This window comes from Podarcis vaucheri, assembly GCF_965113315.1.
Source record: "Podarcis vaucheri genome assembly, chromosome: 18".
In the NCBI taxonomy this organism is placed as follows: Eukaryota; Metazoa; Chordata; class Lepidosauria; order Squamata; family Lacertidae; genus Podarcis; species Podarcis vaucheri.
Window position 1 is genome coordinate 7,994,482 of NC_138756.1, and position 26,503 is coordinate 8,020,984.

Genomic DNA, 26,503 nt, shown 5'->3' on the forward strand with positions numbered 1-26,503 from the left:
ACGCTCCTTCAGGTATACTGGGCCAATGCTGTTAGGGCTTTAAAGGTCAGCACCAACACTTTTAGTTGTGCCCGGAAACGTCCTGGGAGCCAATGTAGGTCTTTCAAGACCGGTGTTATGTGGTCTCAGCAGCTGCTCCCAGTCCCCAGTCTAGCTGCCGCATTCTGGATTAGTTGCAGTTTCCGGGTCCCCTTCAAAGGTAGCCCCACGCAGAGCGCACTGCAGTAGTCCAAGCTGGAGATAACCAGGGCATGCGCCACTCTGGAGAGACAGTCCGCGGGCAGGGAGGCTCTCAGCCAGCATATAATAATAAAATTTTATTTATATCCCGCTCTCCCCAGCCGAAGCTGAGCTCAGAGCGGGTAACAACAGTAAAATAATACAGCGTTCTAAAATCAATTCGTTATAAAATCAGTTCAAATCAAATTGATGGCAACCATTGTAATAATAATACAATGGAAGAAAGCACTTGTTCGGCCTCTCCTGTCTGAAATGCCACAGAGCCGCTTCTAGGTAGCACTGGAAACTGTCCTGATTGAAATTCCGGAGCGCGCCTGCCAGCCCGTGAAAGCATTGCCAGTTAACATGGGCCAAGGGGTCTGACTTGGTATAGCAGAACTTTCTACGAAGGGTGCTCGGAGCCTTCAAACGCAGAGCCCGGCGACATGAAAACCCTAGACTTGCAAGTTGCTGGTTATCGTATTTTTCGCTGTATAGGACACACTTTTTCCCCTCCGAAAATGAAGGGGAAATGTGTGTGCGTCCTATGGAGCGAATGCAGGCTTTCGCTGAAGCCTAGAGAGCGAGAGGGGTCCGTGAGCACTGACCCCTCTCGCTCTTCAGGCAGCTATCCGCAAGCCTTCGGAGAGCGGCGGGAGTTTCCGCCGGGCTCAGAAGGCTTGCGGATAGCAGCAAGCTCCGGGAGCGAAGGCGAGGTTGCACGCAACCTCACCCCCGCTCCCGGACCCATTCTGGGGTCGGGGGAAATTCGGGCTTCCCCCGCCCCAGTCCCATGGCTAAAAACGAAGCCAAGACAGCGAGCGGGATCCATCCCTCTCTGTCTTGGCTTCTGCCAAAGCCGCGTGCAGCCTCTTCCAGCTGGAGAGGTTTGTGCCCGGCTAAAGAGGAAGCCAAGACAGCCAGTGGGATGGATCCCGCTCACTGTCTTGGCTTCTTTGCTCTTTGGGGCTGGGGGAAAAATAAATTTCCCCCCTTTATTCCCCCCCCCAAAAAAAACTAGGTGCGCCCTATTGTCTGGTGCGCCCTATGGAGTGAAAAATACGGTAGGTTGTTGTTATTTTGACTTAACCGATCTTCTCCCTCTCAGGGGAAATTCCAAATACCATTACTACGGTATCCGCCTCAAGCCCGACTCCCCGCTCAACCGCTTGCAGGAAGATGCTCAGTATATGGCGATGAGGCAGCAGCCCATCCACCAGAAACAAAGGTATTTGATTTTCCAAAAATATAAACATACAACAAAACCATTTCCAAATCTAATTACTGAGATTACTCTGAATCTCCTGACTTCTCCCCATCCCTTCCACGCGTCCTGTTTTCAACTGCATGTTTTCAATCGATACTCCTCCTATTTTCCATCTTCCTAGATTATCTATATATTCTGTCAACATTAAAGGTAAAGGGACCCCTTGACCATTAGGTCCAGTCCTGACCAACTCTGGGGTTGCGGCGCTCATCTCACTTTATTGGCCAAGGGAGCCAGCATACAGCTTCCGGGTCATGTGGCCAGCAGGACTAAGCCGCTTCTGGCGAACCAGAGCAGCGCACGGAAGCGCCGTTTACCTTCCCGCAAGAGCGGTACCTAATTATCTACTTTCACTGGTGTGCTTTCAGACTGCTAGGTTGGCAGGAGCAGGGACCGAGCAACGGGAGCTCACCCTGTCACAGGGATTCGAACCGCCGACCTTCTGGTTGGCAAGTCCTACGCTCTGTGGTTTAACCCACAGCACCACCCGTGTCCCTTTCTGTTAACATTACAAGTGTGTTTAAAATCCTGCTAATATATTTTTTTAACTTTTTTAAATTCAAAATTAAAACAAAAGATATTATCCAGAAACATATCCTTATTCCCCCCCCCCATATTTTTCCTCCCTCTCTCCACCCTCCCACACAAAAAACATTTCCCATTCTTTTTAAAATTTCTTGTCTTCTCAATTCCTCAGAAGAAACATAACAAAATTCTGGGTTTTTTTGAGTGTTACTGGTTGTAGCCACTGGCCAAGAAGGCCGCCTGAGCTCACATTTTAACCATTTGCTCAGAAGCAGCGCTCAAACCAAGATGCAGCCGTCGTTCGAAATACACACTTTGAATGTTGGCGTTTTCCCAACCGAACAACACGTGCTTGAGGTGTCTAAAAACGTGTGCGTTAGCGAAAACTGCATGCAGGAATGCGCTGCGCTAGCAATGCTTGCAGAAAAAGAAGGTGTGTCATTAGGAGAAATGCCAGCTCAAAATGCTGCAACAGATGTCTGCCGTGACTTTAATAATAATAATAATTTTTATTTATACCCTGCCCTCCCCAGCCAAGGCTAGGCCCAGCCAAGGCTAGGCTAACAAGCAATAATAAAAACAAGTTGAATGAATACAACTTAAAAACAAGATTAAAATACAACATTAAAATATAGAAACGTTAAAATATTCAAATGCAGCCTCATCACAGGAGGAGAAAGGAAAAAGAAAAAAGAAAGAGGGGGAGGGAATCAAATTAGCTCCAAGCCAAAGGCCAGGTGGAACAACTCTGTCTTACAAGCCCTGCGGAAAGAAATCGGATCCTTTAAAAAAGGAGATAAATAATCCAAAGCGATGAGGAGATTTGGAGCGGTGTTGAAGAAGTGGAAGTCTCAGTTTGACGCTTTTGTCGCTCCCGACCGCAGGTACAGACCTTCGCAGAAGTTGGACGGCCTGGCGGAGGCCGGTTCAAACAGCAGCCTTCACTCCACGCCCGAGCAATCCGTTGCCGCGCAGAGCCAGCACCACCAGCAGTTCATTGGTGAGGAGCTATCTAATGCCAGAGTTGCAGGTTCGATCCCTGTATGGGGCGGCTGTGAATTTGTGCATTGTGGGGGTCAGACTCGATGATCCTTGGGTGTCCCTTCCAACTCCGTAATTCTGTGATTAGGGAATCAATAATGGTGTGTATGTGTCTGTATAAATAAATATATGTGCGTATGTAAAGGTAAAGGGACCCCTGACCATTAGGTCCAGTCGTGACCGACTCTGGGGTTGCGGCACTCATCTCGCTTTACTGGCCGAGGGAGCCAGCGTACAGCTTCCGGGTCATGTGGCCAGCAGGACTAAGCCGCTTCTGGCGAACCAGAGCAGTGCATGGAACCGCTGTTTCCCTACCCGCCAGAGTGGTACCTATTTATCTACTTGCACTTTGACGTGCTTTCGAACTGCTAGGTTGGCAGGAGCAGGGACCGAGCGACGGGAGCTCACCCCGTCAAGGGGATTCGAACCACCGACCTTCTGATTGGCAAGCCCTATGCTCTGTGGTTTAACTCACAGCGCCACCCACGTCCCTAATGTGCGTATATACAGTGTCGGATTTACGTATAAGCTAAACAAGCTATAGCTTAGGGCCCCACTTTCTTGGGGGCCCCCAGAAAATTTAAAAGATGTACATTTCCAAAATAGAAGATAAAAAATAAAATAAAACCTACATACAGCAACAGTGTTTTATGTGGTGTAGGTTCCTGTGATGTAAGTAATGGACACCGCCTGCTAGCCTGCTCCCTAAAATATTACTGGTTTGCTCCTTTCTATATATAGGGTGCCTACAGTATAGATAGAGGCACCTCTCATCTCAGTTGCTTTCAAACTTTACGGTAAAAAAACAAACGTTAATATGAGAAGTCCCAGAGGGTGGCAACACGAGAACGGGGCCTTCTCTGCAGTGGCTCCCCGTCCGTGGAATGCTCTCCCCAGGGAAGTTCGCCTGGTGCCTTCATTATACACCTTTAGGCGCCAGGCAAAAACGTTCCTTTTTAAGCCAGGCCTTTAGTTAATTTGATTGACATCCTATGCCCTTTTAAAATGTGGGGTTTTGGGGGGGATGTTATTGGGTTGTTGTCTTTATTTTGATTATATATTTTGTGGCTTTGTTCTGTGAACCACCCTGATACCTCTGGTTATAGGGTGGCATATAAATTCTAATAATAATAATAATAGTAGTAGTAGTAGTTCCCCCCCCCAAAAAAAATCCACCAGATGCCACAATTTTCTTCCTTCCCCCTAACGTTTTCTCCCTGCCCTGCAGACGTCACCCACATCCTCCCTGCTTTCCCAGCCCTCGATCTGGAAAACGTGCTCCTGCAGGAGGGAATCGACGCGAGCGACGTCAAGACTCTTCAGGTCCTCTACAGGCGGCATTGCGAGGTGATTTTAAAGCAGGTTTATCAATCGCCAGTGAATGACACTTACAAAGAGAAAGAGAAAAGGATGCAAAAACGAAAATCGTAGCTCGCCGCCCAAGGCGGATCAATCTGGTTAAGTTTGCCAAAGGCGGTTGCCATTCTTCAGGGTTCTTAGTAAAGTGTTTTATAAAAGGGTGCCGTATTTCATTTACATACCGTATTTTTCTGTGTATAAGACGCTCCCATGTATAAGACGTCCCCTGTTTTGGGGGACTCCAAATTAAGAAAACACCCCTCAGCACTATAAGGCGAGCCCCAATTTTAAACCTAATTTTGTTGGTTTAAAAACCTAGCCTTATACACAGAAAGATACGGTAATTTGTATTATTCAATGCAGGTTTCATTTCACTTTTAATTTGTATACCGCCTTTCTATACAGTCGTACCTTGGTTCTTGAACGGAATCTGTTCGACTTCCGGAAATGTTCCGAAACCGAGGCGTGGCTTCCGATTGGCTGCAGGAACCTCCTGCACTCAATCGGGAGCTGTGGAAGTTGCGTCGGACGTTCGGCTGCCAAAAACCGTTCGCAAACTGGAACACTCACTCCCGAGTACCAAGGCGTTTGAGATCCAAGGTACGACTTGAAGGTACCTCGGGTTACAGATGCTTCAGATTACAGGTGCTTCAGGTTATAGACTCCGCTAACCCAGAAATAGTACCTTGGGCTAAGAACTTTATTTCAGGATGAGAACAGAAATCGCGCAGCGGCAGCAGCGGGAGGCCCCATTAGCTAAAGTGGTGCCTCAGATTAATAACAGTTTCAGGTTAAGAACGGACCTCCAGAACGAATTAAGTTCTTAACCCGAGGTACCACTGTATTGCTATACACTTTACAAGCTGAAAGAACAACAAAGATTGTGTATGTTATAAAAAACAATCTCTTTATAACAATGTTATCTCTTGGGTAGTTTTCCTAATGCATCAGTAGACCATACGCTCTTTTTCCAAAAGAGAAATACAGTGGTACCTCAGGGGACATATGCTTCAGGTTACATACGCTTCAGGTTACAGACTCCGCTAACCCAGAAATAGTGCTTCAGGTTAAGAACTTTGCTTCAGGATGAGAACAGAAATCGTGCAGCGGCGGCAGGAGGCCCCATTAGCTAAAGTAGTGCTTCAGCTTAAGAACAGTTCCAGGTTAAGAAGAGACCTCTGGAACGAATAAAGTATTTAACTCGAGGTACCACTGTATATTTCTTCCAATCTTCTGTAAATCTCTGGTCCCGCAGGTTTCGAATCCTTCCTGTCGTTTTATCTAATTCAGCGTAGTCCATTCATTTTGTTTGCCATTCTCCTTTCGTCGTAATCTCTTCTTGCTTCCATTTCTGGGCTTTGCCGCGCTACATTTCCCTCTCTCTCCCCAGGCGAACGTGGATGTCGTGATGAGCCTACAGTTCCCTTACATCGAGAAGCTATGGCAATCTTTCTGGAACTCGGAGTCCCATTCGAGCGAATCGGCCTCTGCTGCCGTCCCTTCCAGGTAAATCACCACGCTGCGCAACTTGCCCTCCCACCGCAACAACAATTTCGTTGAAAATTCTACATATTAAAGAAGAGTAGATTCCCTACTTCATCTCACAGTCAAAAACCTACGGCCATTTCTAGGGATTCTGTGCCTCCTGAGCGAAGGAAAACCCCACCCCTCAATAAATAATGAAACTCCCCACCCCCTCAATAAATAATGAAACTGAAGCTTCCCGGCTGAAGTTTGCAAAATGCTTGTATTTTGCTTTACGTGTCCTGGCAGCCATGACCTCAGCTGGCCATGTGTTGACGGAATGAGTGAATCGTTACATTGCCGCTTTGTGCAATACGGTTATAACTTCTTTTTTTTAACAACCTCATGTTCCTTCAGCTTAGTTAGACGCACTTTGGCCTGTAAACAAAGGAATGAACTGTCGCTTCTAAATCTTTTTTTGGGTGGGAAAGGTCACCCCGAAATCAATGAATCGATTTTTGTATATGTAACTGCATAATACATTATGTAATTATGCATGATAATCATAATTGTGTATTATAATACAGGAAAAACAGAGCTTGCAGATTTTCTAAGACACGTACGACGCTTTGTACAGATAATATTTAATTTGTTAATTAAATTTTCAGTTTTCCAATTTAAAATACTAACTTAAGCATCTTTAAGATATCAGGGACTTCCCCTCTTCTCTTTCCATGGTTCATTTTCCATATCATAAATCCCTGCGTATTTTAGAAAATCTAAACCATTCAGTATTCCATTATTGCACCCATCAAAACTTAGTTGCACTGTTGAATTTATCTTAATGCTGCCAATGTTTTCACATAGTACATCACTTTTTATGGTTTAGAATAAATCAAGGTTGCGTATGGTTTCAATATTTCTGACAAGTTCTTGAAGTCATTTTCATCGAGTTACATATACAGTGGTACCTTGGTTTGCAAACAGTCTGGTTTGCATATGTTTTGGATTACAAACACGTCAAACCCGGAAGTGTGTGTCCCGGTTTACAACCTTTTTTTGGATTACAACCCATATTTTTTTATTACGAACAAATTGTTTTTGGAGACCCAATGGCGTAAGCATGCCTTGGGTTACAACCTGTTTTGGTTTACAAACGGACCTCCGGAACCGATTATGGTGGTAAACCAAGGTACCACTCCACAGTGATTCAAACTTTTCATTTTGGGGTGACCTTTTTTCACAACGGAGAAGAATTAGTCCCCTTTTCAGTGTTTCTAAGCAGGAGTTCATCCCTTTACGATACAGGAAATTGGATTTTTTTTTGGGGGGGGAGTCAAAACTATGTTTTGCAAGGATATCATTGCGGGTGTGGCTTCTCACTGTGAACCCCCTTCCTTCCTCGCTCCAGCACTAGCTCAAAAAGCCGCCTGGCATCCCTAGCTTGTTCTGCTCTGTTGTCCCCCTTCCTGCCTTCATGCGATGCGGATGGTCCTGTGGTCTAAACCACCAAGCCTCTTGGGCTTGCTGATCGGAAGGTCGGCGGTTCGAATCCCCGTGACGGTGTGAGCTCCTGTTGCTCTGTCCCAGCTCCTGCCAACCTAGCAGTTTGAAAGCACACCAGTACAAGTAGATAAATAGGTATCACTCCAGCGGGAAGGTAAATGGCGTTTCTGTGCGCTCTGGCTTCCATCACGGTGTCCTGTTGCACCAGAAGCGGTCTATCCCTGCTGGCCACATGACCCAGAAAGCCGTCTGCGGACAAACGCCTGCTCCCCCGACCTGAAAGCGAGATGAGCGCCGCAACCCCATAGTCACCTTTGACTGGACTTAACCACCCAGGGGTCCTTTACCTGCCTTCCTCCACCCCGACTGCCCCCCCGTGTTTCAAATTTCAGTTGCCGTGGGTCTGCTGGCCCTCACGCTTGTTCCTTTTCGTGCAGCGAAGAGCCCTGCGACGCCCTTGTCCCGAGGCACAAGCTGATCGCCATGTGCAAATACGTCCCCATCATGAAATGGATGCGGGGCTGCGACCACATCTTGTACCAGACGCTTGTGGAGATCCTCATCCCAGATGTTCTCCGGCCTGTTCCCAGTGAGTACAGAGTGGGGAGGACACCGCTAAATCTATTTCTCTCTCTCTGTCTCCCTCCCTCTCCCTTTCTCTCAAGGCTCCCTCTTGCTCTTTTCATCCGCTTAAAGTGCCTAAATTATTTTCACCTGTTTCACATTTCCGGCTCCTTAAGGGGGCAGAGCATCAGCCTTGCATTATTATTATTATTATTATTATTATTATTAGCTTTCATGTGCATGCGGCTAACAGATTGAGGTTGAATCCTGACAAGACAGAAGTACTGTTTTTGGGAGACAGGGAGCGGGTGGGTGTGGGGGATTCTCTGGTCCTGAATGGGGTAACTGTCCCCCTGAAGGACCAGATGCGCAGCCTGGGAGTCATTTTGGACTCACAACTGTCCATGGAGGCACAGGTCAGTTCTGTGTCCAGGGCGGCTGTTTACCAGCTCCATCTGGTACATAGGCTGAGACCCTATCTGCCTGCGGACTGTCTTGCCAGAGTGGTGCATGCTCTGGTTATCTCTCACTTGGACTACTGCCATGCGCTCTACGTGGGGCTACCTTTGAAGGTGACCCGGAAACTAGAACTAATCCAGAATGCGGCAGCTAGACTGGGGACTGGGAGCGGCCGCCGAGACCATATAACACCTGTCCTGAAAGATCTACATTGGCTCCCAGTACGCTTCCAGGCACAATTCAAAGTGCTGGTGCTGACCTTTAAAGCCCTAAACGGCCTGGGTCCTGTATACCTGAAGGAGCATCTCCACCCCCATCATCCAGCCCGGACACCGAGGTCCAGCTCCAAGGGCCTTCTGGCGGTTCCCTCATTGCGAGAAGGGAGGTTACAGGGAACCAGACAGAGGGCCTTCTCGGTGGTGGCGCCCGCCCTGTGGAACACCCTCCCTTCAGATGTGAAGGAAATAAGCAGCTATCCTATCTTTAAAAGACATCTGAAGGCAGCCCTGTTCAGGGAAGTTTTTAACATTTAATGCTATGCTGTTTTTAACATTTGATTGGGAGCCGCCCAGAGTGGCTGGGCAGACTCTGCCAGATGGGCGGGGTATAAAGAAATAAAAAAATCACAAATCCAGGGATTGTTCCTGGGAAATGGGGACGTCTGGTAACCCTACAATACGTGGCGATGAATTTACTACATTTTAGTATCTACTTGATTGCATTTTCTTATTCTTCGGCTGAATTAAAGTTCACTGCCCCCCCCCCCCGTATTATTCAGAAGGATTCTATATCTCTTATTCTTCACTTGTGACTTCACTGGCAGCATCCTGGCCTCGTTTCCTCCCTTGCTATCATCGATCTTCTGCAGATTTTGCTTACTGGGCAAAACTTTAGAATTTAAAGAGGGAGGAGGGAATGTGGGGTGCTGTGAAGGTTTTGCCAGCCTGACGAGGCTGTTCTGTCTAGACCTCGCTTTGTCCCCGCAGGCACGTTGACCCAGGCCATCCGCAACTTCGCCAAAAGTTTGGAAGGCTGGCTAATAAACGCCATGAGCGACTTCCCCCAGCAGATCGTCCAGACAAAGGTAAGCAGCGGATACAGCAAGTTGCATCCCTTTCCTTCCTTACAGTCTGAACAGCTTTGGGGCAGCTGCGTTTAGAACCGGTCCCTGGTTCCTCAGAGCCTACCCTCACTTATCCAAACCCTTGGCGATTGACAGGGGTTTTTGAAAGAGGATTTTCCGGCAGCACAAATTTCCTTTAAAAAAACAACAACCAAAAACTTTTTTTCGAAGTTTCAAAAAGAGAAAACAGTTTACCTTCCTGCCACAGCGGTGCCTGTTTATCTACTTGCACTTTTGGCGTGCTTTCGAACTGCTAGCTTGGCAGGAGCTGGGGCAGAGCAATAGGAGCTCACTCCGTCGTGGGGAATCGAACCGCCGACCTTCTGATCGGCAAGCCCTGTGGTTTAGACCACAGCACCACCCGTGTGTCTCCCCATATTTTTATATTTACCTTTGTATAAATTTAACAAATAAATGAAGCCCAAGCCAATATTTAAGGTAAAGGTAAAGGGACCCCTGACCGTTAGGTCCAGTCGTAGCCGACTCTGGGGTTGCGGTGCTCATCTCGCTTTACTGGCCGAGGGAGCCGTCGTACAGCTTCCGGGTCATGTGGCCAGCAGGACGAAGCCGCTTCTGGCGAACCAGAGCAGCGCACGGAAACGCCGTTTATCTTCCCGCTGGAGCGGTACCTATTTATCTACTTGCACTTTGACGTGCTTTCGAACTGCTAGGTGGGCAGGAGCAGGGACCGAGCAACGGAAGCTCACCCCGTTGCGGGGATTCAAACCGCTGACCTTCTGATTGGCAAGCCCAAGAGGCTCAGTGGTTTAGACCACAGCGCCACCCGTGCCCCCCTCATATTTTTATATTTACCTTTGTATAAATTTAACAAATAAATGAAGCACAACCCCACATCTCGCATTTCATCCGCTCTCTGCTTCGCATTCTCTGAGTTTAACCTCACTTTTTGTTTCTCTCTCTCCTCCCCAATCCCTGTCACCACCTCCCGAACACACCAGGTGGGTGTGGTGAGCGCCTTTGCACAGACTCTCCGCAGGTACACCTCCCTCAACCACCTGGCACAGGCGGCTCGCGCCGTCCTCCAGAACACCTCGCAGATCAACCAGATGCTCAGCGACCTCAACCGGGTGGATTTTGCTAACGTCCAGGTGAGCCGGAGCAGCACGTCATCAGAGAATCGTACTGCTGGAAGGGACCCCAAGGGTAATCTGGGCGAACCTCCTGGATCCTTTGCTGTCGCTCGAGGCTCAGGTGGTCTCATTGGCATAGAGCTTGGGCTGGTAGCCCACCTACGCCCCTATCTGGACAGGGATAGCCTAACTACAGTGGTGCCTCGCACGACGAAAAGAATCCGTTCTGTGATTCTCTTCGTCTAGCGGTTTTTTCGTCTTGCGAAGCTAGCCCATTGACGGATTAGCGGATTAGCACTATTAGCGGCTTATCTGCTGACCGGATCAGCTGATAAGCGGCTTAGAAAAAGGGGGGAGGGAAAAAACCCCGCAGGAACTCGCAAGACATTGTCGTCTTGCGAAGCAAGCCCATAGGAGATTCGTTTTGCGAAGCACCTCCAAAACGGAAAACTCTTTCGTCTAGCGAGTTTTCCGTCTTGCGAGGCATTCGTCTTGCGGGGCACCACTGTATATGTACACCTCTCTCTCTCTCTCTCTCTCTCTTTCTTTCTCTCTCTCTCTCTCTCTCTCTCTCTCTCTCTCTTTCTCTTCCGCCGGTCCAGGAGCAAGCCTCGTGGGTGTGCCAGTGCGAGGAGGGCCTGGTGCAGAAACTGGAGCAGGATTTCAAGCTGACCCTCCAGCAGCAGAGCTCCTTGGACCAGTGGGCCAGCTGGCTGGACAACGTGGTGACCCAGGTCCTGAAGCATCACGAGGGAGGGGCCGGCTTCCCAAAGGCAGCCCGGCAGTTCTTGCTGAAGTGGTCCTTCTACAGGTCAGGCCCTGTTGCCACCCGGGGTCAAACCCCCGGCTGCTTTCCTTCCGACCCCCTGCGTGCTGCAGCAAGTTAACTCTGCATCGCATTGATAGCGGGTTTTTTTTGTGTGTGTGTGTTGTCCCTCGACAGCTCTATGGTGATCCGAGACCTCACCCTGCGCAGCGCTGCCAGCTTCGGCTCCTTTCACCTGATCCGCCTGCTGTACGACGAATACATGTTCTACCTGGTGGAGCATCGCGTGGCTCAAGCGACGGGGGAGACGCCCATCGCCGTGATGGGAGAGGTGAGGGTGGGTTAAGCCGCCTCCGAGAGGAGACAAAGACTAGCAAGTTGCCCCTGGTGCACCCACAGGGCTGCACAAACCCAGAGGGTTGTTGCAATAGGCTTGAACTGCCTTGCCCCGGTGAGCAGTCTGCCCGCTGGATCCTGCACCAGCTGAAGTTTCTAAACCGCCTGAGAAAAGAATGAGTTTGCTACGAGTTACATGGGTTTAGCTTAGGAGCAGGTGGTGCTGTGGTCTAAACCACCGAGCCTCTTGGGCTTGCTGCTCAGAAGGTCGGTGGTTTGAATCCCCTTTGCTCTGTCCCAGCTCCTGCCAACCTAGCGATTCAAAAGCACGCCAGTGCAAGTAGATAAATAGGTACCACTCTGGTCGGAAGGTAAACGGTGTTTTTGGTCACTCTGGTTCCCACTGCACCAGAAGCGGTTTAGTCCTGCTGGCCACATGACCTGGAAAGCCGTCTGCGGACAAACGCCGGCTACCTCGGCCTGAAAGCAAGATGAGCGCTGCAACCCCATAGTCACCTCTGACTGGACTTAACCGTCCAGGGGTCCTTTACCTTTTTTACCTTTACCTATGGCCCTCCCACTCCGACAACAGATCAAAATAAGTGCTGTTCGTTTTGTGTAATAAAATTGGCTTATTAGAATTGTCAGTCAGTAAATTAAAATAAAAATAAATTGGGAGATAACTTGCGAGGGAGCCCCCCGTGATTTTGGCCGCCAAAGGGTTTAATCCGGCACTGGTCTCAGAGATCAAGCTGCTTGGCCTCCAGGGGTCCCGAAAGTACGCCGGACCCGAATCGCTCAGGGCGTTTGTGCATCAGAACAAGAGCTTTGACCCACGAGCAGCTTTGGACGCTCCACAGCTCGGGGGGGGGGGGGTTAACAAGGGAGCAGTGGGGAATTGATGAGCAAAGCGGGGGGGGGGGGGTTCTCCAGATTCGCTCACAACCAAATGCCCCCCGCCCATTTTCTCTTGCAGTTCAGCGACCTCGCCTCCATGTCTCCAGCCTTGCTCGATAAAGGTATTTTTTGCCTCATATCTCCTTTTCTCTTTGCTCCTTCCGGTCATGGGACTGGTAGGGAGGGGGGTGGGGCTGAGTTGATTAAATATTTGCGGGTGGCGCTGTGGGTTAAACCACAGTGCCTAGGACTTGCCGATCAGAAGGTCAGCGGTTCGAATCCCCGCAATGACGGGGTGAGCTCCCATTGCTCGGTCCCTGCTCCTGCCAACCTAGCAGTTCGAAAGCATGTCAAAGCGCAAGTAGATAAATAGGTACCACTCCAGCGGGAAGGTAAACGGCGTTTCCGTGCGCTGCTCTGGTTCGCCAGAAGCAGCTTAGTCCTGCTGGCCACATGACCCGGAAGCTGTACACCGGCTCCCTTGGTCAATGAAGCGAGATGAGCGCCGCAACCCCAGAGTCAGCCACGACTGGATCTAATGGGCAGGGGTCCCTTTACCTTTTTATCCCGCTTCTCCAGCAACAAAGGCTGAGCTCGAAGCAGCTCACGAGAACTGCGGTGCCCTTGACGGACAACCGCCATAATGTCCAACACAATAGCATATGGAATCATGGGGTTGTAGAGTCCAACCCTCAGCAATTGCTGGACAAACAACCAATCCATCAAAGCAATTAATGCAAGTCATAGTAACTATTGCCAGGATGCTTCCCGGACACAACAAAAAGTGGATTAGCTGTTGGTTCTCCAATGCGTTGCTTCTCAATTCACAGTACATGAATTATAGGCGCTTGCAGAAAACAATACGTTGATAAACCGTTTTGGGGTGGGTGGGGCCGTTGGGTCATTGGAGAAAAGGGGGGGTGGCAGCTGCAGGGTCTTGCAACCCGGACCCTACGGCTTGTATTCAGCTGCGCTCAACTTGGAGTGAACCTGCTAGAATGAGTGGACCGAAGTCAGCCGTGCCCAGTCCTTCCAGTGGGTCTGCTCGGAGTCGCGACTCCTGCTGGACACAGCCCTGTGACTTCTGTCTCTCCTCTCTCCCCGCAGATGACATCAGCGACCTGGGCAGCGAGGCGGAGGCGGATTCCCGGTGCGCCGGCGAGCCCCTCGTGAAGCGTGAACGCAGCGATCCCGGCCCCTCGCTGCAAGAGATCTAATAAGAGTTGGCACGGCGGGAGACGCCCGACTCCCCTCGCGTTCCAACTCCGGAAGCAAAAGTTTCCAAAGCTTTCTGGAAACCTCCAAAGGCTGGGTTTCCACCTCCTCCACAATCCGAGTGCCTCTTAGCTCCTCTTAACGTTTACTTGTCTTCACAGACGGGGTCCCTGGCGGCTGCCTGGTCAGCTGGCCCAGTTGCGGCAAAGGGAATCAGCAGCCGGCTTTTCCCTTCCGATGGGGGGGGGGTGCCTGGCCCCTTCTGCCCTGAACGTGGAGCTTTCTGTCTGTCTGTCTGTCTGTCTGTCTGTCTGTCTCTCTCTCAATTCCCCTCTCCCTCGTATCCTCGTGCTCTTGGCCTTAACTGACTCTTTGAATGGATTGCGGAACCCGCGGAGACCGGGTGCTTGGTTGGACGTGACAGCCCCAAACCCAGCCACCTCCTCTAGGGTTCCCTAGATTACCACTGTGATGCAGCTCTGCTTGCCTCCCTGAAAGACCCCTTTCCTTTCCACTGCGCCTCGTGGGGAGGCAGAAGTTGGGGGGGAGCCTCTGGTCTGCCCCCCTGTGCTTCCCCCTACTTGCCAAATAAATTTACAATGTGGCACATAGCCTGTTGTGGTTCTTCTTTTAAATTGCTCCATGGTGGAAGGGATTTCGCGCGCCCCGCTGGCCGGATGTGCATTGCGCCCCCATTCTGCGCCCCGAGGTGTTGCAAGTCAGACAGGTGTCGTTCTTGGGGGTCCCCCAACCAGCTCAGGCTGAACGCATCAAAGCTGGGAATTGTGCAGTTTTTAAAGCGAGGGTCTTGGCAGCTGAGCAGAGGGCAGGGCACTCTTTGGTTGCGGCTGGTCCTGTCTTGAAGGCAAAGGCAATACCCACTGGAGGTATCAGGGGGAGAGAGATGCACATTAGAAGAGAGGAGAGATTGAAGAGAAAGGTGGTTGGAGGGTGGATGGCGGCAACAGATTGAGGTTGAATCCTGACAAGACAGAAGTGCTGTTTTGGGGGGACAGGAGGTGGGCAAGTGTGGAGAACTCCCTGATCCTGAATGGGGCAATTGTTCCCCTGAAGGACCAGGTGCGCAGCCTGGGAGTCATTCTGGACTCACAGCTGTCCATGGAGGCGCAGGTCAATTCTGTGTCCAGGGTGGCTGTCTACCAGCTCCATCTGGTACGCAGGATGAGACCCTCCCTGCCTGTGGACTGTCTCGCCAGAGTGGTGCATGCTCTGGTTATCTCCCGCTTGGATTACTGCAATGCACTCTACATGGGGCTGCCTTGGAAGGTGACCCAGAAACTACAACTTATCCAGAATGCGGCAGCTAGACTGGTGACTGGGAGCGGCCGCCGGGACCACATAACACCGGTTCTGAGAGATCTGCATTGGCTCCCAGGACGTTTCCAAGCACGATTCAAAGTGTTGGTGCTGACCTTTAAAGCCCTAAACGGCCTCGGTCCTGTATACCTGAAGGAGCGTCTCCACCCTCATCGTTCAGCCCGGACACTGAGATCCAGCGCCGAGGGCCTTCTGGTTGTTCACTCATTGCGAGAAATAAGATTACAGGGAACCAGGCAGAGGGCCTTCTCGGTGGTGGCGCCCGCCCTGTGGAACGCCCTCCCATCAGATTTCAAGGAAATAAACAACTACCTGACTTTTAGAAGACATCTGAAGGCAGCCCTGTTTAGGGAAGCTTTTAAAGTTTTATGTTTTATTGCCTTTTTATTCTGTTGGGAGCCACCCAGAGTGGCTGGGGAGACCCAGCCAGATGGGCGAGGTATAAATAATAAATTATTATTATTACACCTGCACTATGAACCACAAAGGATCCTTGCAGAGCTACAATTCCCAGCACTCTTAAACTACGGTCCCCAGGATTTCTGGGGGTAGGGAAAGCAGGTGTGACCCAATGTAAGAAAGTAAAACTTACAGAAGTCTAGCCACTTCTGTCTCTTGTCCTCCTCCCACCCACCCCTCACACACAAAGTTGCCCCAATGAAATGTGCCCCTGTGGCTGATGGGAAGTCTTTTCCCCTTCCATGAAGCACTTTTTTGGGCACGGACCTAAGCTGCTTCTGGCTGCAGGCGGGCCATGTGAGAAGCTGGGGCTTAAAGACTGTGGCCTCTTCTGTTTCCCACAGATCTTGCACAGTGCCAGTTTTCCTTCATGCCCCCTGTTGAGCCATTGGCCGGCATGAAGTGTGGGCTTCTTCCGAAACCAAATTCCGAAGAGAGCCAGTGTGGTGTAGTGGTTAAGAGTGGTAGATTCGTAATCTGGGGAACCGGGTTCGCTTCCCCGCTCCTCCACATGCAGCTGCTGGGTGACCTTGGGCCAGTCACACTTCTCTGAAGTCTCTCAGCCTCACTCACCTCACAGAGTGTTTGTTGTGGGGGAGGAAGGGAAAGGAGAATGTTAGCCGCTTTGAGACTCCTTCGGGTAGTGATAAAGCGGGATATCAAATCCAAACTCTTCTTTTTCTTCTTCTTCCGAAGGCATTGAGACATTTCTCACTGAGGGAGCAAGGAAGGGTTGGGGAGCAGGCCACCATCAGGTAAAGACAGTTTCTGGGGAAAGTTTTGATGCCAATAAAGGTAAAGGGACCCCTGACCATTAGGTCCAGTTGTGGCCGACTCTGGTGTTGCGGCGCTCATCTCGCTTTACTGGCTGAGGGAGCCGGCGTACAGCTTCCGGGTCATGTGGTCAGCATGACTTCTGGCGAACCAGAGCAGCACACAGAAACGCCATTTACCTTCCCACTGGAGTGGTACCTCTTTATCTACCTGCACTTTGACGTGCTTTTGAACTGCTAGGTTGGCAGGAGCAGGGACCGAGCAACGGGAGCTCACCCCGTCACGGGGATTCGAACCGCCGACCTTCTGATTGGCAAGACCTAGTCTGTGGTTTAACCCACAGTGCCACCCGCGTCCCAATATAACCTCCTAATTCATGCATTTTGGCTAGGAACCATAACTTGCACAGTTAACTAGAAAGTGAATGAAATAAAAATGGAGCCTTTTCTACATACACAACCGACCTGTGCACTAAATACCAATGCCTAGTGTTGGGAAAGATGGAGGGCACAAGGAGAAGGGGACAACGGAGGATGAGATGGCTGGACAGTGTTCTTGAAGCTACCAGCATGAGTTTGACCAAACTGCGGGAGGCAGTGGAAGACAGGAGTGCCTGGCGTGCTCTGGTCCAGGGGGTCACGAAAAGGCGGACAGGACTAAACGACAACAAAGTGTGAAGCTAGGGTATATGTGGTCCTCCTGAAGTCATAATACCGCTCCCGTCGTCCCTAACCATTAGCTGTGACAACTGAGATTATATCCCAGATTATATGCCAGATTATATTACCAGTATATGCTGCCCTATTCACCGTAGATTTCAGGGCGGATGTGGTAGGAGGTGCTCCAGCCTACTCCTGCTGTAACTTAAGCTTAAAATTGTGTGCCCCCGCTCTGTAACCCTCACCTATTGTTCCCATTCCCTTCCTCTTAATGCTTACAATTTTATAGAATGTTACTTCCCTGTTGTGCCAAGAGGCATTTGACTAGCAAACCAACATCCTTTCCTAGTCCTTGTATTCAGCCGGGTAGGGGGGAAGCAGACTTGGACCTCGCCTCTTGGGTAACTCTCGGGACCAGCACACCAAGTGTGCGTTTGGAACACACAACCCTTGTCCTATTATACAGGGAGCTGTAGCGTCACAAACTGCCTGGGTACAGAGAAGTGGCGTTAGGAACCAGCTGGGGAACGTCCAAGGGAAGAAGACTCAGAGCCCGGGGATTGGTGAGTGGTCAGAGGGAGCAGAAGCAAGAGAGGTGACAGGATTTAGTGAGCGGGAAGAGTCTGTGGCAGAGAGCAGTGCAGAATCAGAGGTGCAAGCAGAGGCTGGAGAGGAAGGAGGCTGAGAAACAGGCTGGTGAATAATCTTGGGCATCTCCCCGTCCTGCTGCAACAAGCTCCCCTTCCTTCTGGTCTCCCAGAACCAGGAGAGGGATGAAAAGGGCAGAGGAAAGGTTAGCTTCATGTGGGCACTGTCTTAGATTGCTTGGGGGAAACTCTGGAGAGGAGGAGATTTAGATGAGTGTTGGAAGGTTTCAGCAACTGCTTCATGGGGGCAAGATCTGCTGGAGATTAAATAGGCCTGACACCCCTGTGCAGAGCCTCCTGGTGCTAATAAAAAGCGAATTCTTGCTCGGGGTACCACAACAAACAGAGGTGAGACGAAGACAAAATGACGAATGGATGTGCATTTGGGTGGGTGGGGGCATAGGAGGAGGGCAAGGGTGGAGGGGAATGAAACAGCTTTTGACATTCCAAGGAAGGAGGCGGTGGTGTCAGAATCTGACGGGGCAACAGGGCAACAGGTTTTAAGGAGCAGGGAGAGTCTGTGGCAGACAGACGTCCAGACTTGGCGGCAGAAGCTGAAACAGGAGGAAGGCCCAGAGGCAGAGATGAGGCAGGTTGCTGAAGAAGCCAGGGGGTCTCCCTCTCCTGCTGCAACCAGCTCCCCTCCTTGTGGTCTCCCAGAACCAGAAGAGGTATGAAAAGCGCAGAGCAGAGGCAGGCAAGATGGAGACGTCTCAGATTGCTTGGGAAGGAATTGGATGAGGAGGAGCCTTAGAGAACGGCAGTCCTCACAACTGCCTCATTGAGAAAAGATCTACTGGGAAGTGTTGCTGGGACCACTAGGCCTGCACTGTTTTGGATTCTTTGAATAAAGAGTTAACTTCTCTTGACACCTTGTGAGTTATTCCAACTTCACACATACAGTGGTACCTTGGTTGTCAAACTTAACCCGTTCCAGGAGTCCATTCGACTCCCAAAACCGTTCAAAAACCAAGGTGCGGCTTCCAATTGGCTGCAGGAGCTTCCGGTACTCAATCGGAAGTCACATCAGATGTTTGGCTTCCAAAAAATGTTTGCAAACTGGAACACCCAGTGAGGTTTGCGGCGTCCGGGAGCCGATTTGTTTGGGAACCAAACCGTTTGACAACCAAGGTACCACTGTAGTCCGAACACGACGAAGACCTTGACTCCCCCCACCGACTACAGTTCTACCTCCGTGACCTAAAACCAGGTTTCCATGCAGTTTTAACTTTGCAAAGATACATAGCGAGTTGTCCTGGAGAGACAGGCACACAGTTCGAGTTCTAAAAAGCTCTCTCTCTCTTTTTAATAGACAAAATGGCAGGAACTCTGTCCCCATCCTTGATCTAGTGGCACAACCCCCTGTCCAGTTAGATGCACTGGTCAGATTCCCAGTGAGGTGGAATCCTGTCCCTGGGGTTCACCGTCGCCTCCCTGCACGGACGCCGCCTTGGACTGGCCGGCCGCAGGCTTGTTTTTCTTGGCAACACTGCTCTTCGCTTTCTCCTCGAGGCCCATGTGGGACTCGTGCTGGAGGGGGGGCTGCGAGGGCGGCCGGGCCTCCCAATGTGACTCCTCCCCGAAAGCGTTCACGTCGTAGAGGTAGTCCAGGCTCGTCACTGCACTGAGGATTTCCGGCACGCTGTAATCGAAAGATAACAGCTCGTCGGGCAAGTTGAGGGACCGGATGTCACTGCTTGAATCCTCCCCAGAGAAGCAACTGTCCCTCTGGCTGTCTCCCCAGTGCCGGCTGTGGCGTCCGTTGCCCAAGCCGTCCAACGAGGCCTCGGTGTCTGAGTTCACCGGGGAGCAGTCAAACAACTTCATGGCATCTTCTAAGAGGACCTTTTCCGGAAGGTTGAAGGACGCCTCCTCCTCCTCTATCAATGCGTTCCCAGCCGCGATGATGCTCTCCAGGTCCATGCAAGACTCTGCTTCGGGCATGATGTCTGCAGTCGGTGCGCTGAGGATGGCCTGGTGGTCTTCAGGAGAGACGTTCGGTGGGGCTGGGGGCTCCTCTGCGAAATCTGGGTTCCGGACATCGTCTGCCTCGTCCGCTTGGAAGTCCTTGAAAGCTTGGAAGGCCAAGTTGTGGCAGTCTTTCAGGGGTTCATAGGCCTCTGCCAGGGCTGGCCGCTCGCTCGGGTTCAACCCAGGGAGCGTGGAGAGTAGCTTGCGTTCCTTGCTCTGCCCCGGGCCCTCGCTGTGGAGAGAGACCACCTCTGCAAAGGGGGAGCCGTGGGCAGGGCTCCCTATGAAGCCCATGTGGTCCGCCAAGTGGGTCGAGGGCCCCTCAGGCTTGAAGAAGGGCAAGACAAACGGGGGGTTGCTGGCGACCGGCTGGTAGGGCTGGTATGGGACCGGCTGGACAGGGCTCTTGAGGTATTTCTGGCCGTCCAGCAGGTAGGTGTTTTGCGGGCCCGGCGCGCCAGAGAGTTTGTACACGGAGGGCTGGACGAAGTTGGCCGTAGCCCACTCAATGCGGTAGATCCGGGGGTCGAAGAAGCAACCGCACGGAGCCATGTGGAAGCCTGGCAGGGGGCGAGGAGAGAGGAAAATGAGGGGTGGACAAGGAGCAACCTCCAACGTGTGTCCTGCTCAAACCTACCAAGGCAAGGCTGGCTGCCACTTCCTTTGACTGCAGCCGGCAGGTGTGGGGGAATCCCTGGTCCTGAATGGGGTCACTGTGCCCCTGTAAGACCAGGTGCGCAGCCTGGGAATCATTTTGGACTCACTGCTGTCCATGGAGGCACAGGTCAATTCTGTGTCCAGGGCAGCTGTCTCCCAGCTCCATCTGGTACGCAGGATGAGACCCTCCCTGCCCGCAGACTGTCTTGCCAGAGTGGTGCATGCTCTGGTTATCTCCCGCTTGGACTACTGCCATGCGCTCGTATGTGGGGCTACCTTTGAAGGTGACCCAGAAACTGCAACTAATCCAGAATGCGGCAGCTAGACTGGCGATTGGGAGTGGCTGCCGGGACCATTTAACACCCACCCAGAAAAGCCTACATTAGCTCCCAGTACCTTTCCGAGCACAATTCCAAATGTTGGTGCTGACCTTTAAAGCCCTAAACGGCCTCGGCCCAGTATATCTGAAGGAGCGTCTCCACCCCCATCGTTCTGCCCGGACACTGAGGTCCAGCGCCAAGGGCCCTCTGGCGATTCCTCCCTGCAAGAAGTGAGGTTACAGGGAACCAGGCAGAGGGCCTTCTCAGTGGTGGCACCCTCCCTGTGGAACGCCCTCCCATCAGATGTCAGGGAAATAAACAACTACCTGACTTTTAGAAGGCATCTGAAGGCAGCCCTGTTCAGGGAAGTTTTTTTAAGTTTGAGGTTTTAATGTGGTTTTAATATTCTGTTGGGAGCCGCCCAGAGTGGCTGGGGAAACCCAACCTAGATCGGTGGGGTATAAATAATAAATTATTAGTATTATTACTAATTTGTTGAGGGGCAGAACCTTGGCGCAGCCCCCCAATCCCTCTCTCTATGGTCTTAGGGGTTCTGTCCAGGCCACACACCACTAGAAGCTGTCCTCTGGTGATGCCTCCTGCTTGTCTGGATGGAGAATGAAGAGCAGTGCCTGGCTCCATCTTGCACTCCGTCATCCCATCATCCCACTTCTAATAATAATAATAATAATAATAATAATAATAATAATTTTTATTTATACCCTGCCCTCCCCAGCCAAGGCTGGGCTCAGGGCAGCTAACAAGCAATAATAAAAACAAGTTGATTGAAATACAACTTAAAAAGCAAGATTAATATACGACATTAAAATATTAAAATCAGTGGCGTAGCGTGGGTTGTCAGCACCCGGGGCAAGGCAAGTAATTTGCGCCCCCTAACCCGTGGATTTGTGCCCCCTAACCCTAACCCCCAGATGTTTATCTGAGAATCAATCACAGCCAGTCCATCCTTTGAAAAATAAGACTTTAGAGCTGCCTTTCTCAAGCTGTGGGTCCCCAGATGTTGTTGGACTACAACTCCCATCCCCCCTAGCTAGCAAGGCCAGAGCTCAGGGATGATGGGAGTTGTAGTCCAACAACATCTGGGGACCCACAAGTTGAGAGCCGCTGTTTTTGAGCCATCTTGCCCCAAAATGGCAACTCTGGGCATTCCATCTTGGTGACTGCAACCTTGGTTTAAGGAGCCATTTGGCGCATAGCTTATATATCTGAGTTTCTAACACTGGGAAACAGCCTTATTCTGAGCCAGGCCTTAAGTCCAGCTAGCTTAGTGTTTGTCTTCACTGACTGGTAACAACCTTCAAGGGTTTCAAGGAAGGAGTCTGTTCCCTACCTCGAGAGATTCGAACCCGGGGCTTCCTTTAAAGCCCTATACTGCCTAGGACCCTCGTACCTACGGGACCGCCTCTCCTGGTGTGTCCCAAGGAGAACCTTACGGTCTTCAAACAAAAACATCTTGGAGGTCCCAGGCCACAGGGAGATTAGGCTGGCCTCAACCAGAGCCAGGGCCTTTTCGGCTGTGGCCCCGATCTGGTGGAACGCTCTGTCACAAGAGACTAGGGCCCTGCGGGACTTGACATCGTTCCGCAGGGCCTGCAAGACAGAGCTGTTCCGCCAGGCCTTTGACACAGCCTGACCCCCTCCTTTGGTAACCCCCACAGAACTCCAGCCCGATGGTTGCCATTAATCTGATTTGAACTGATTTTATAATGAAATGATTTTAGAATGTTGTATCATTTTGCTGTTGTTAGCCGCTCTGAGCCCGGCTTCGGCTGGGGAGGGCGGGATATAAATAAATTATTATTATTATTATTATTATTATTATTATTATTATTATTATTATTCCTGTGTGTGCAGCAGATGGGCTTTTGTGTCCCATCCCAACGGCAAGCAAAATCAAAACTAATCATGCTTGTGTACTTCGAAGTGATGAATTCCATTACTTGGCAGCAGGTGGCGGAACGGCAATCGGCTCGGTTTTCTTATAGCAACAGCTGCCGACCAAATCTCAGCTTTAGTCCGTCGGAAACTTAGCCAGGCATCGTCCCGCCCTGTCCCGAGTCGAGATTTACAGGCCACAATCCGCAAAGGCCCACCCACGTGCCCGTGAGAGTTGCTCCTTTCTACGCACCACGTAAGCGTTACCTGCCGGGGGTGTTGCAAATAGCTCTTTCTCTTGGCTTGGGGGGTGGTACAAACTGGGTGTCCCTGTAACGTCAACACACAGAAAAAATTCATGCTCAACCCTCCGCTTTTGCTGGCTGCGTCGCTTCTCCCGCTCTGTCTCCCGGAAATCTCCTCCTCTACTCAGTGGCGTAGCGTGGGGGTGCAGGGGGGGCCGGCCGCACCGGGCGCAACATCTGGGGGGGCGCTCGCAGCTCTCTGCCCCTACCTGGCTTACTCACTCTCTCTCACTGCAGTGCTGGCTGTGCGAATCCGATCCGAGCCGCCGGGTCGCCGCCCACTGTGGAGGGGGTGGGTGCCAGGCGTGCGGTGCGGAGAGAGAGCGAGGGACTATCTGGGGGAGGGACAGTGCAGCGGCCGCCCAGCGCAGCGCTGAGCGCGGGAGAGAACCACACCAGACCAGACCAGGCAGCAGCAAGAAGAAGCTGGCAGCGGCGGCAGGTTAGGGGTTAGGGGCTCAAATTACTTGCCTTGCCCCGGGTTAGGGGGCGCAAATTACTTGCCTTGCCCCGGGTGCTGACAACCCACGCTACGCCGCTGCCTCTACTTCCGGTTGGGCTCCGAAGGGCTGAGCAACCCCTTTGGGTTTCACCCCTTAGCAATGATGCCATGCCCTCCAACATCCCTCGGGTGAAAATACAGCCGTACCTCGGAGGTTGAACGTTCGGAAACCAAATCGTGGCTTCCGATTCTGATCGGCAAGCCCTAGGCTCTGTGGTTTAACTCACAGCGCCACCCGCGTCAGTTTGCTATACTATACAGTCAAAACCTCAATTCTCGAATGGCTCCGTTTTGGAATGTTCCGGTTCCGGTTTTCAGACGTTTTCCGGAAGCCGAACGTCCGGTGTGGTTTCCGCTGGAATACAAGAAGCTCTTGCAACCAATCGGAAGCCGCACCTCAGTTGTCAAACATTTCGGAAGGCAAACAGTCTTCCGGAACGGATTCCGTTTGACAACCGAGGTTCGACTGTACCTTTTGTAGTCTGCCTTCCTGAAACTCAAATCCATTGTGCCTTTTCGGTGAGCCCTTCTGTGTGTGTGTGCGTGTGTGTGTGTGTTTTGCATTGAGGGTTCCTTCTTTTTCCTTCCATGAGTTTTGCAACAGCTCAGAAGCAAGTCCACAGCCCTTTGCTCTTGGACGCTCTGTGCACCCGAAAGCTGCCGAGCATCTGTGCACAATTTTGTGGCGCGCTTCGTAGTAGCTGTGCGGCTTGACCGAATTCCGGCAACGGCTAGATATCGGGGCACTATTCCACGTGGAATTCACACAGGCACAAAGACCCAATCCTGATTACCCACCCCAATAATCAGAATATAATTCAAAAAGCCATGGGTCTGAAGGAATGTGCTGTGCTGCGGTGGCAGCAGCACACTTCCTCCTGCACCAAGATGGCGCATGTTTCAGCAATGTTGCTCCAGCCATGTGCAAGAACACTTATCCTCAAAATATGAACACCAAGGGGGGAAAGAGGCCTGCGAGGGCACAGGAGCCATTGCTAGCGATGTGAGAGAAGGGAAAGGAAAATAGGTTGGCTTGGGATGGGGAGGCCGCAACCGAAGGACAAGTTACCTCCTCGCAATAATAAAGGTAAAGGGACCCCTGACCGTTAGGTCCAGTCGTGACTGACTCTGGGGTTGCTTTATTGGCCGAGGGAGCCGGCATACAGCTTCCGGGTCATGTGGCCAGCAGGACTAAGCCGCTTCTGGCGAACCAGAGCAGCGCACGGAAATGCCGTTTACCTTCCCGCCGGAGTGGTACCTATTTATCTGCTTGCACTTTGACGTGCTTTCGAACTGCTAGGTTGGCAGGAGCAGGGACCGAGCAACGGGAGCTCACCCCGTCATTGCAGGGGTTCGAACCGCTGACCTTCTGATCGGCAAGTCCTAGGCTCTGTGGTTTAACCCACAGCGCCACCCGCGTCCCTGCCCTTGCAATAATATGGGATGTAAAATTAGTATTACAGGAAGTTGTAAGGGGGAAACCTGTATTCCCATAATACGCTGTTGAGCCAACAAGCCAAGCACCCCCATGGGGGACTTGCCATACGGGCTGTCATCCTTAGATGTGGGGTTGGCCTCATCCCAGAAAAAAAAACAAGGTGAGAAAACCCCGCTGGCGTAAACCGATCCTACCTACGGAGGCAAGGTTTTCAGGGAGAACAAAAGCCGGGAAGGGCCGGTTTGACTGTCCGTCGGGTCTCTCTAAAGGCCGAGGGGTGTACGTCTCATGTTGGGGGTAAAACAGTTTCGGTTGCTGCATAATCCCTCCGTTGAGCCGAAGGGCAGTCTGCCCATCTGGACCCCTTTTGCCTAGGGGCACTTGCCCAAGGACTGACTTCCTGGAGCCGTCGCCACGGAGAAAAAGTTCTGTTTGGATGGTTACTCGGGAAAGCGTTCCAGGTTGGCCCGCTCAAGTTCTGAGGCAGAGAAGGGGCACTGGAATTGTAGAGTTGGAGGGGGACCCCCGCGTTCATCTAAACCCACCCCCTGCGGTGCAGGAATCGAACCCGCAACCTTGTCGAGATGAAGAGTCTCAGTGCTTTTGCCGACTGAGCTATCCTTCAGAGATGCGAGAGGGAGAGTTGGGGGGAATGAGTATGGTGGTGGGGGACGGAAATAAAAATGAGCATGAGCTTGTTCCCTTTACCTTTGCAAAATTCTGATACAGTGGTACCTCGGGTTAAGTACTTAATTCGTTCCGGAGGTCCGTTCTTAACCTGAAACTGTTCTTAACCTGAAGCACCACTTTAGCTAATGGGGCCTCCTGCTGCCGCTGCTACGCCGGAGCATGATTTCTGTTCTCATCCTGAAGCAAAGTTCTTAACCCGAGGTACTATTTCTGGGTTAGTGGAGTCTGTAACCTGAAACGTATGTAATAACCTGAAGCGTATGTAACCCAAGGTACCACTGTACCTAAGTCAGATTTTTTTTTCTTGAGTAGGAAGAAGTCATTATATTTTATTTAAAACAACAACAACAACTTTGGGCACAGTGCCTCTGAGCATGTGAAGTCTTCTTTTCTTAAGTTGTACAGGAAACCATCTGGTCATTGTTTCACCCTGGGATGATATTGTCTGTAAAGGTAAAGTAAGGTAGGAGTGATGGGGAAAATTTAGGGAAGTTTTTAGTGTTTGATGTGTTGTTGTGTTTTTAATATTCTGTTGGGAGCCGCCAACAGAGTGGCTGGGGAGGCCCAATCAGACAGGTGGGGTATAAATAATAAATTGTTGTTGTTGTTGTTTTAGCAATGAACAAATCAGAACACACCCACCATGGATTTATTCCGTGCAATTCTTATGAGGAACGGCTAAGGGAGCTGGGCATGTTTAGCCTGGAGAAGAGGAGGTTAAGGGGTGATATGATAGCCATGTTCAAATATATAAAAGGATGTCACATAGAGGAGGGAGAAAGGTTGTTTTCTGCTGCTCCAGAGAAGCGGACACGGAGCAATGGATCCAAACTACAAGAAAGAAGATTCCACCTAAACATGAGGAAGAACTTCCTGACAGTAAGAGCTGTTCGACAGTGGAATTTGCTGCCAAGGAGTGTGGTGGAGTCTCCTCCTTTGGAGGTCTTTAAGCAGAGGCTTGACAACCATATGTCAGGAGTGCTCTGATGGTGTTTCCTGCTTGGCCGGGGGTTGG

At 51.1% G+C, this 26,503-nt stretch overlaps 2 protein-coding genes across 9 annotated transcripts in view; one reads left to right on the top strand and one right to left on the bottom strand.

Annotated features, from left to right (window-relative positions):
* Positions 1-14,441, top strand: part of RFX2 (regulatory factor X2) — a 46,063-nt gene extending 31,622 nt beyond the window's left edge. For all 4 annotated transcript variants that reach the window (XM_082206362.1, XM_082206360.1, XM_082206363.1 and 1 more), the window contains 11 exons: positions 1,328-1,447; positions 2,896-3,011; positions 4,281-4,399; positions 5,802-5,917; positions 7,819-7,970; positions 9,391-9,488; positions 10,487-10,636; positions 11,221-11,429; positions 11,562-11,715; positions 12,697-12,739; positions 13,725-14,441. In XM_082206362.1, coding sequence (XP_082062488.1) covers positions 1,328-1,447; positions 2,896-3,011; positions 4,281-4,399; positions 5,802-5,917; positions 7,819-7,970; positions 9,391-9,488; positions 10,487-10,636; positions 11,221-11,429; positions 11,562-11,715; positions 12,697-12,739; positions 13,725-13,834 — 1,387 coding nt within the window. In that variant the 3' untranslated portion in view covers positions 13,835-14,441. The remainder of the gene's footprint in view (positions 1-1,327; positions 1,448-2,895; positions 3,012-4,280; positions 4,400-5,801; positions 5,918-7,818; positions 7,971-9,390; positions 9,489-10,486; positions 10,637-11,220; positions 11,430-11,561; positions 11,716-12,696; positions 12,740-13,724) is intronic.
* Positions 14,442-18,990: 4,549 nt separating this feature from the next.
* Positions 18,991-25,226, bottom strand: PRR22 (proline rich 22). 5 transcript variants are annotated; one of them, XM_082206602.1, is made up of 3 exons: positions 24,993-25,226; positions 22,821-22,883; positions 18,991-20,240 (listed from the first exon to the last, which is right to left on the bottom strand). In XM_082206602.1, exons 1-3 carry the CDS (start codon positions 25,117-25,119, stop codon positions 19,093-19,095), a joined length of 1,338 nt encoding a protein of 445 aa, XP_082062728.1. In that variant the 5' UTR covers positions 25,120-25,226; the 3' UTR covers positions 18,991-19,092. The 5 variants fall into 5 exon arrangements, with proteins under 5 accessions (XP_082062728.1, XP_082062724.1, XP_082062726.1 ...); XM_082206598.1 differs by having other exon boundaries at positions 24,997-25,135; XM_082206600.1 differs by having other exon boundaries at positions 22,807-22,883; positions 24,997-25,135.
* Between the last annotated feature and the right edge of the window lie 1,277 nt (positions 25,227-26,503).

Bases quoted from the DNA above. Each gene is read 5' to 3' on its own strand.
- PRR22 (XM_082206602.1), bottom strand. From the start codon at position 25,119: ATGCAGCAACCGAAACTGTTTTACCCCCAACATGAGACGTACACCCCT. The intron at 22,884-24,992 runs GTAGGATCGGTT...TTGACGTTACAG, and splicing joins TGAAAACCTTGCCTCCGTAG to GGACACCCAGTTTGTACCAC. The intron at 20,241-22,820 runs GTAACGCTTACG...GCCCCCTGCCAG, and splicing joins ATTTGCAACACCCCCGGCAG to GCTTCCACATGGCTCCGTGC.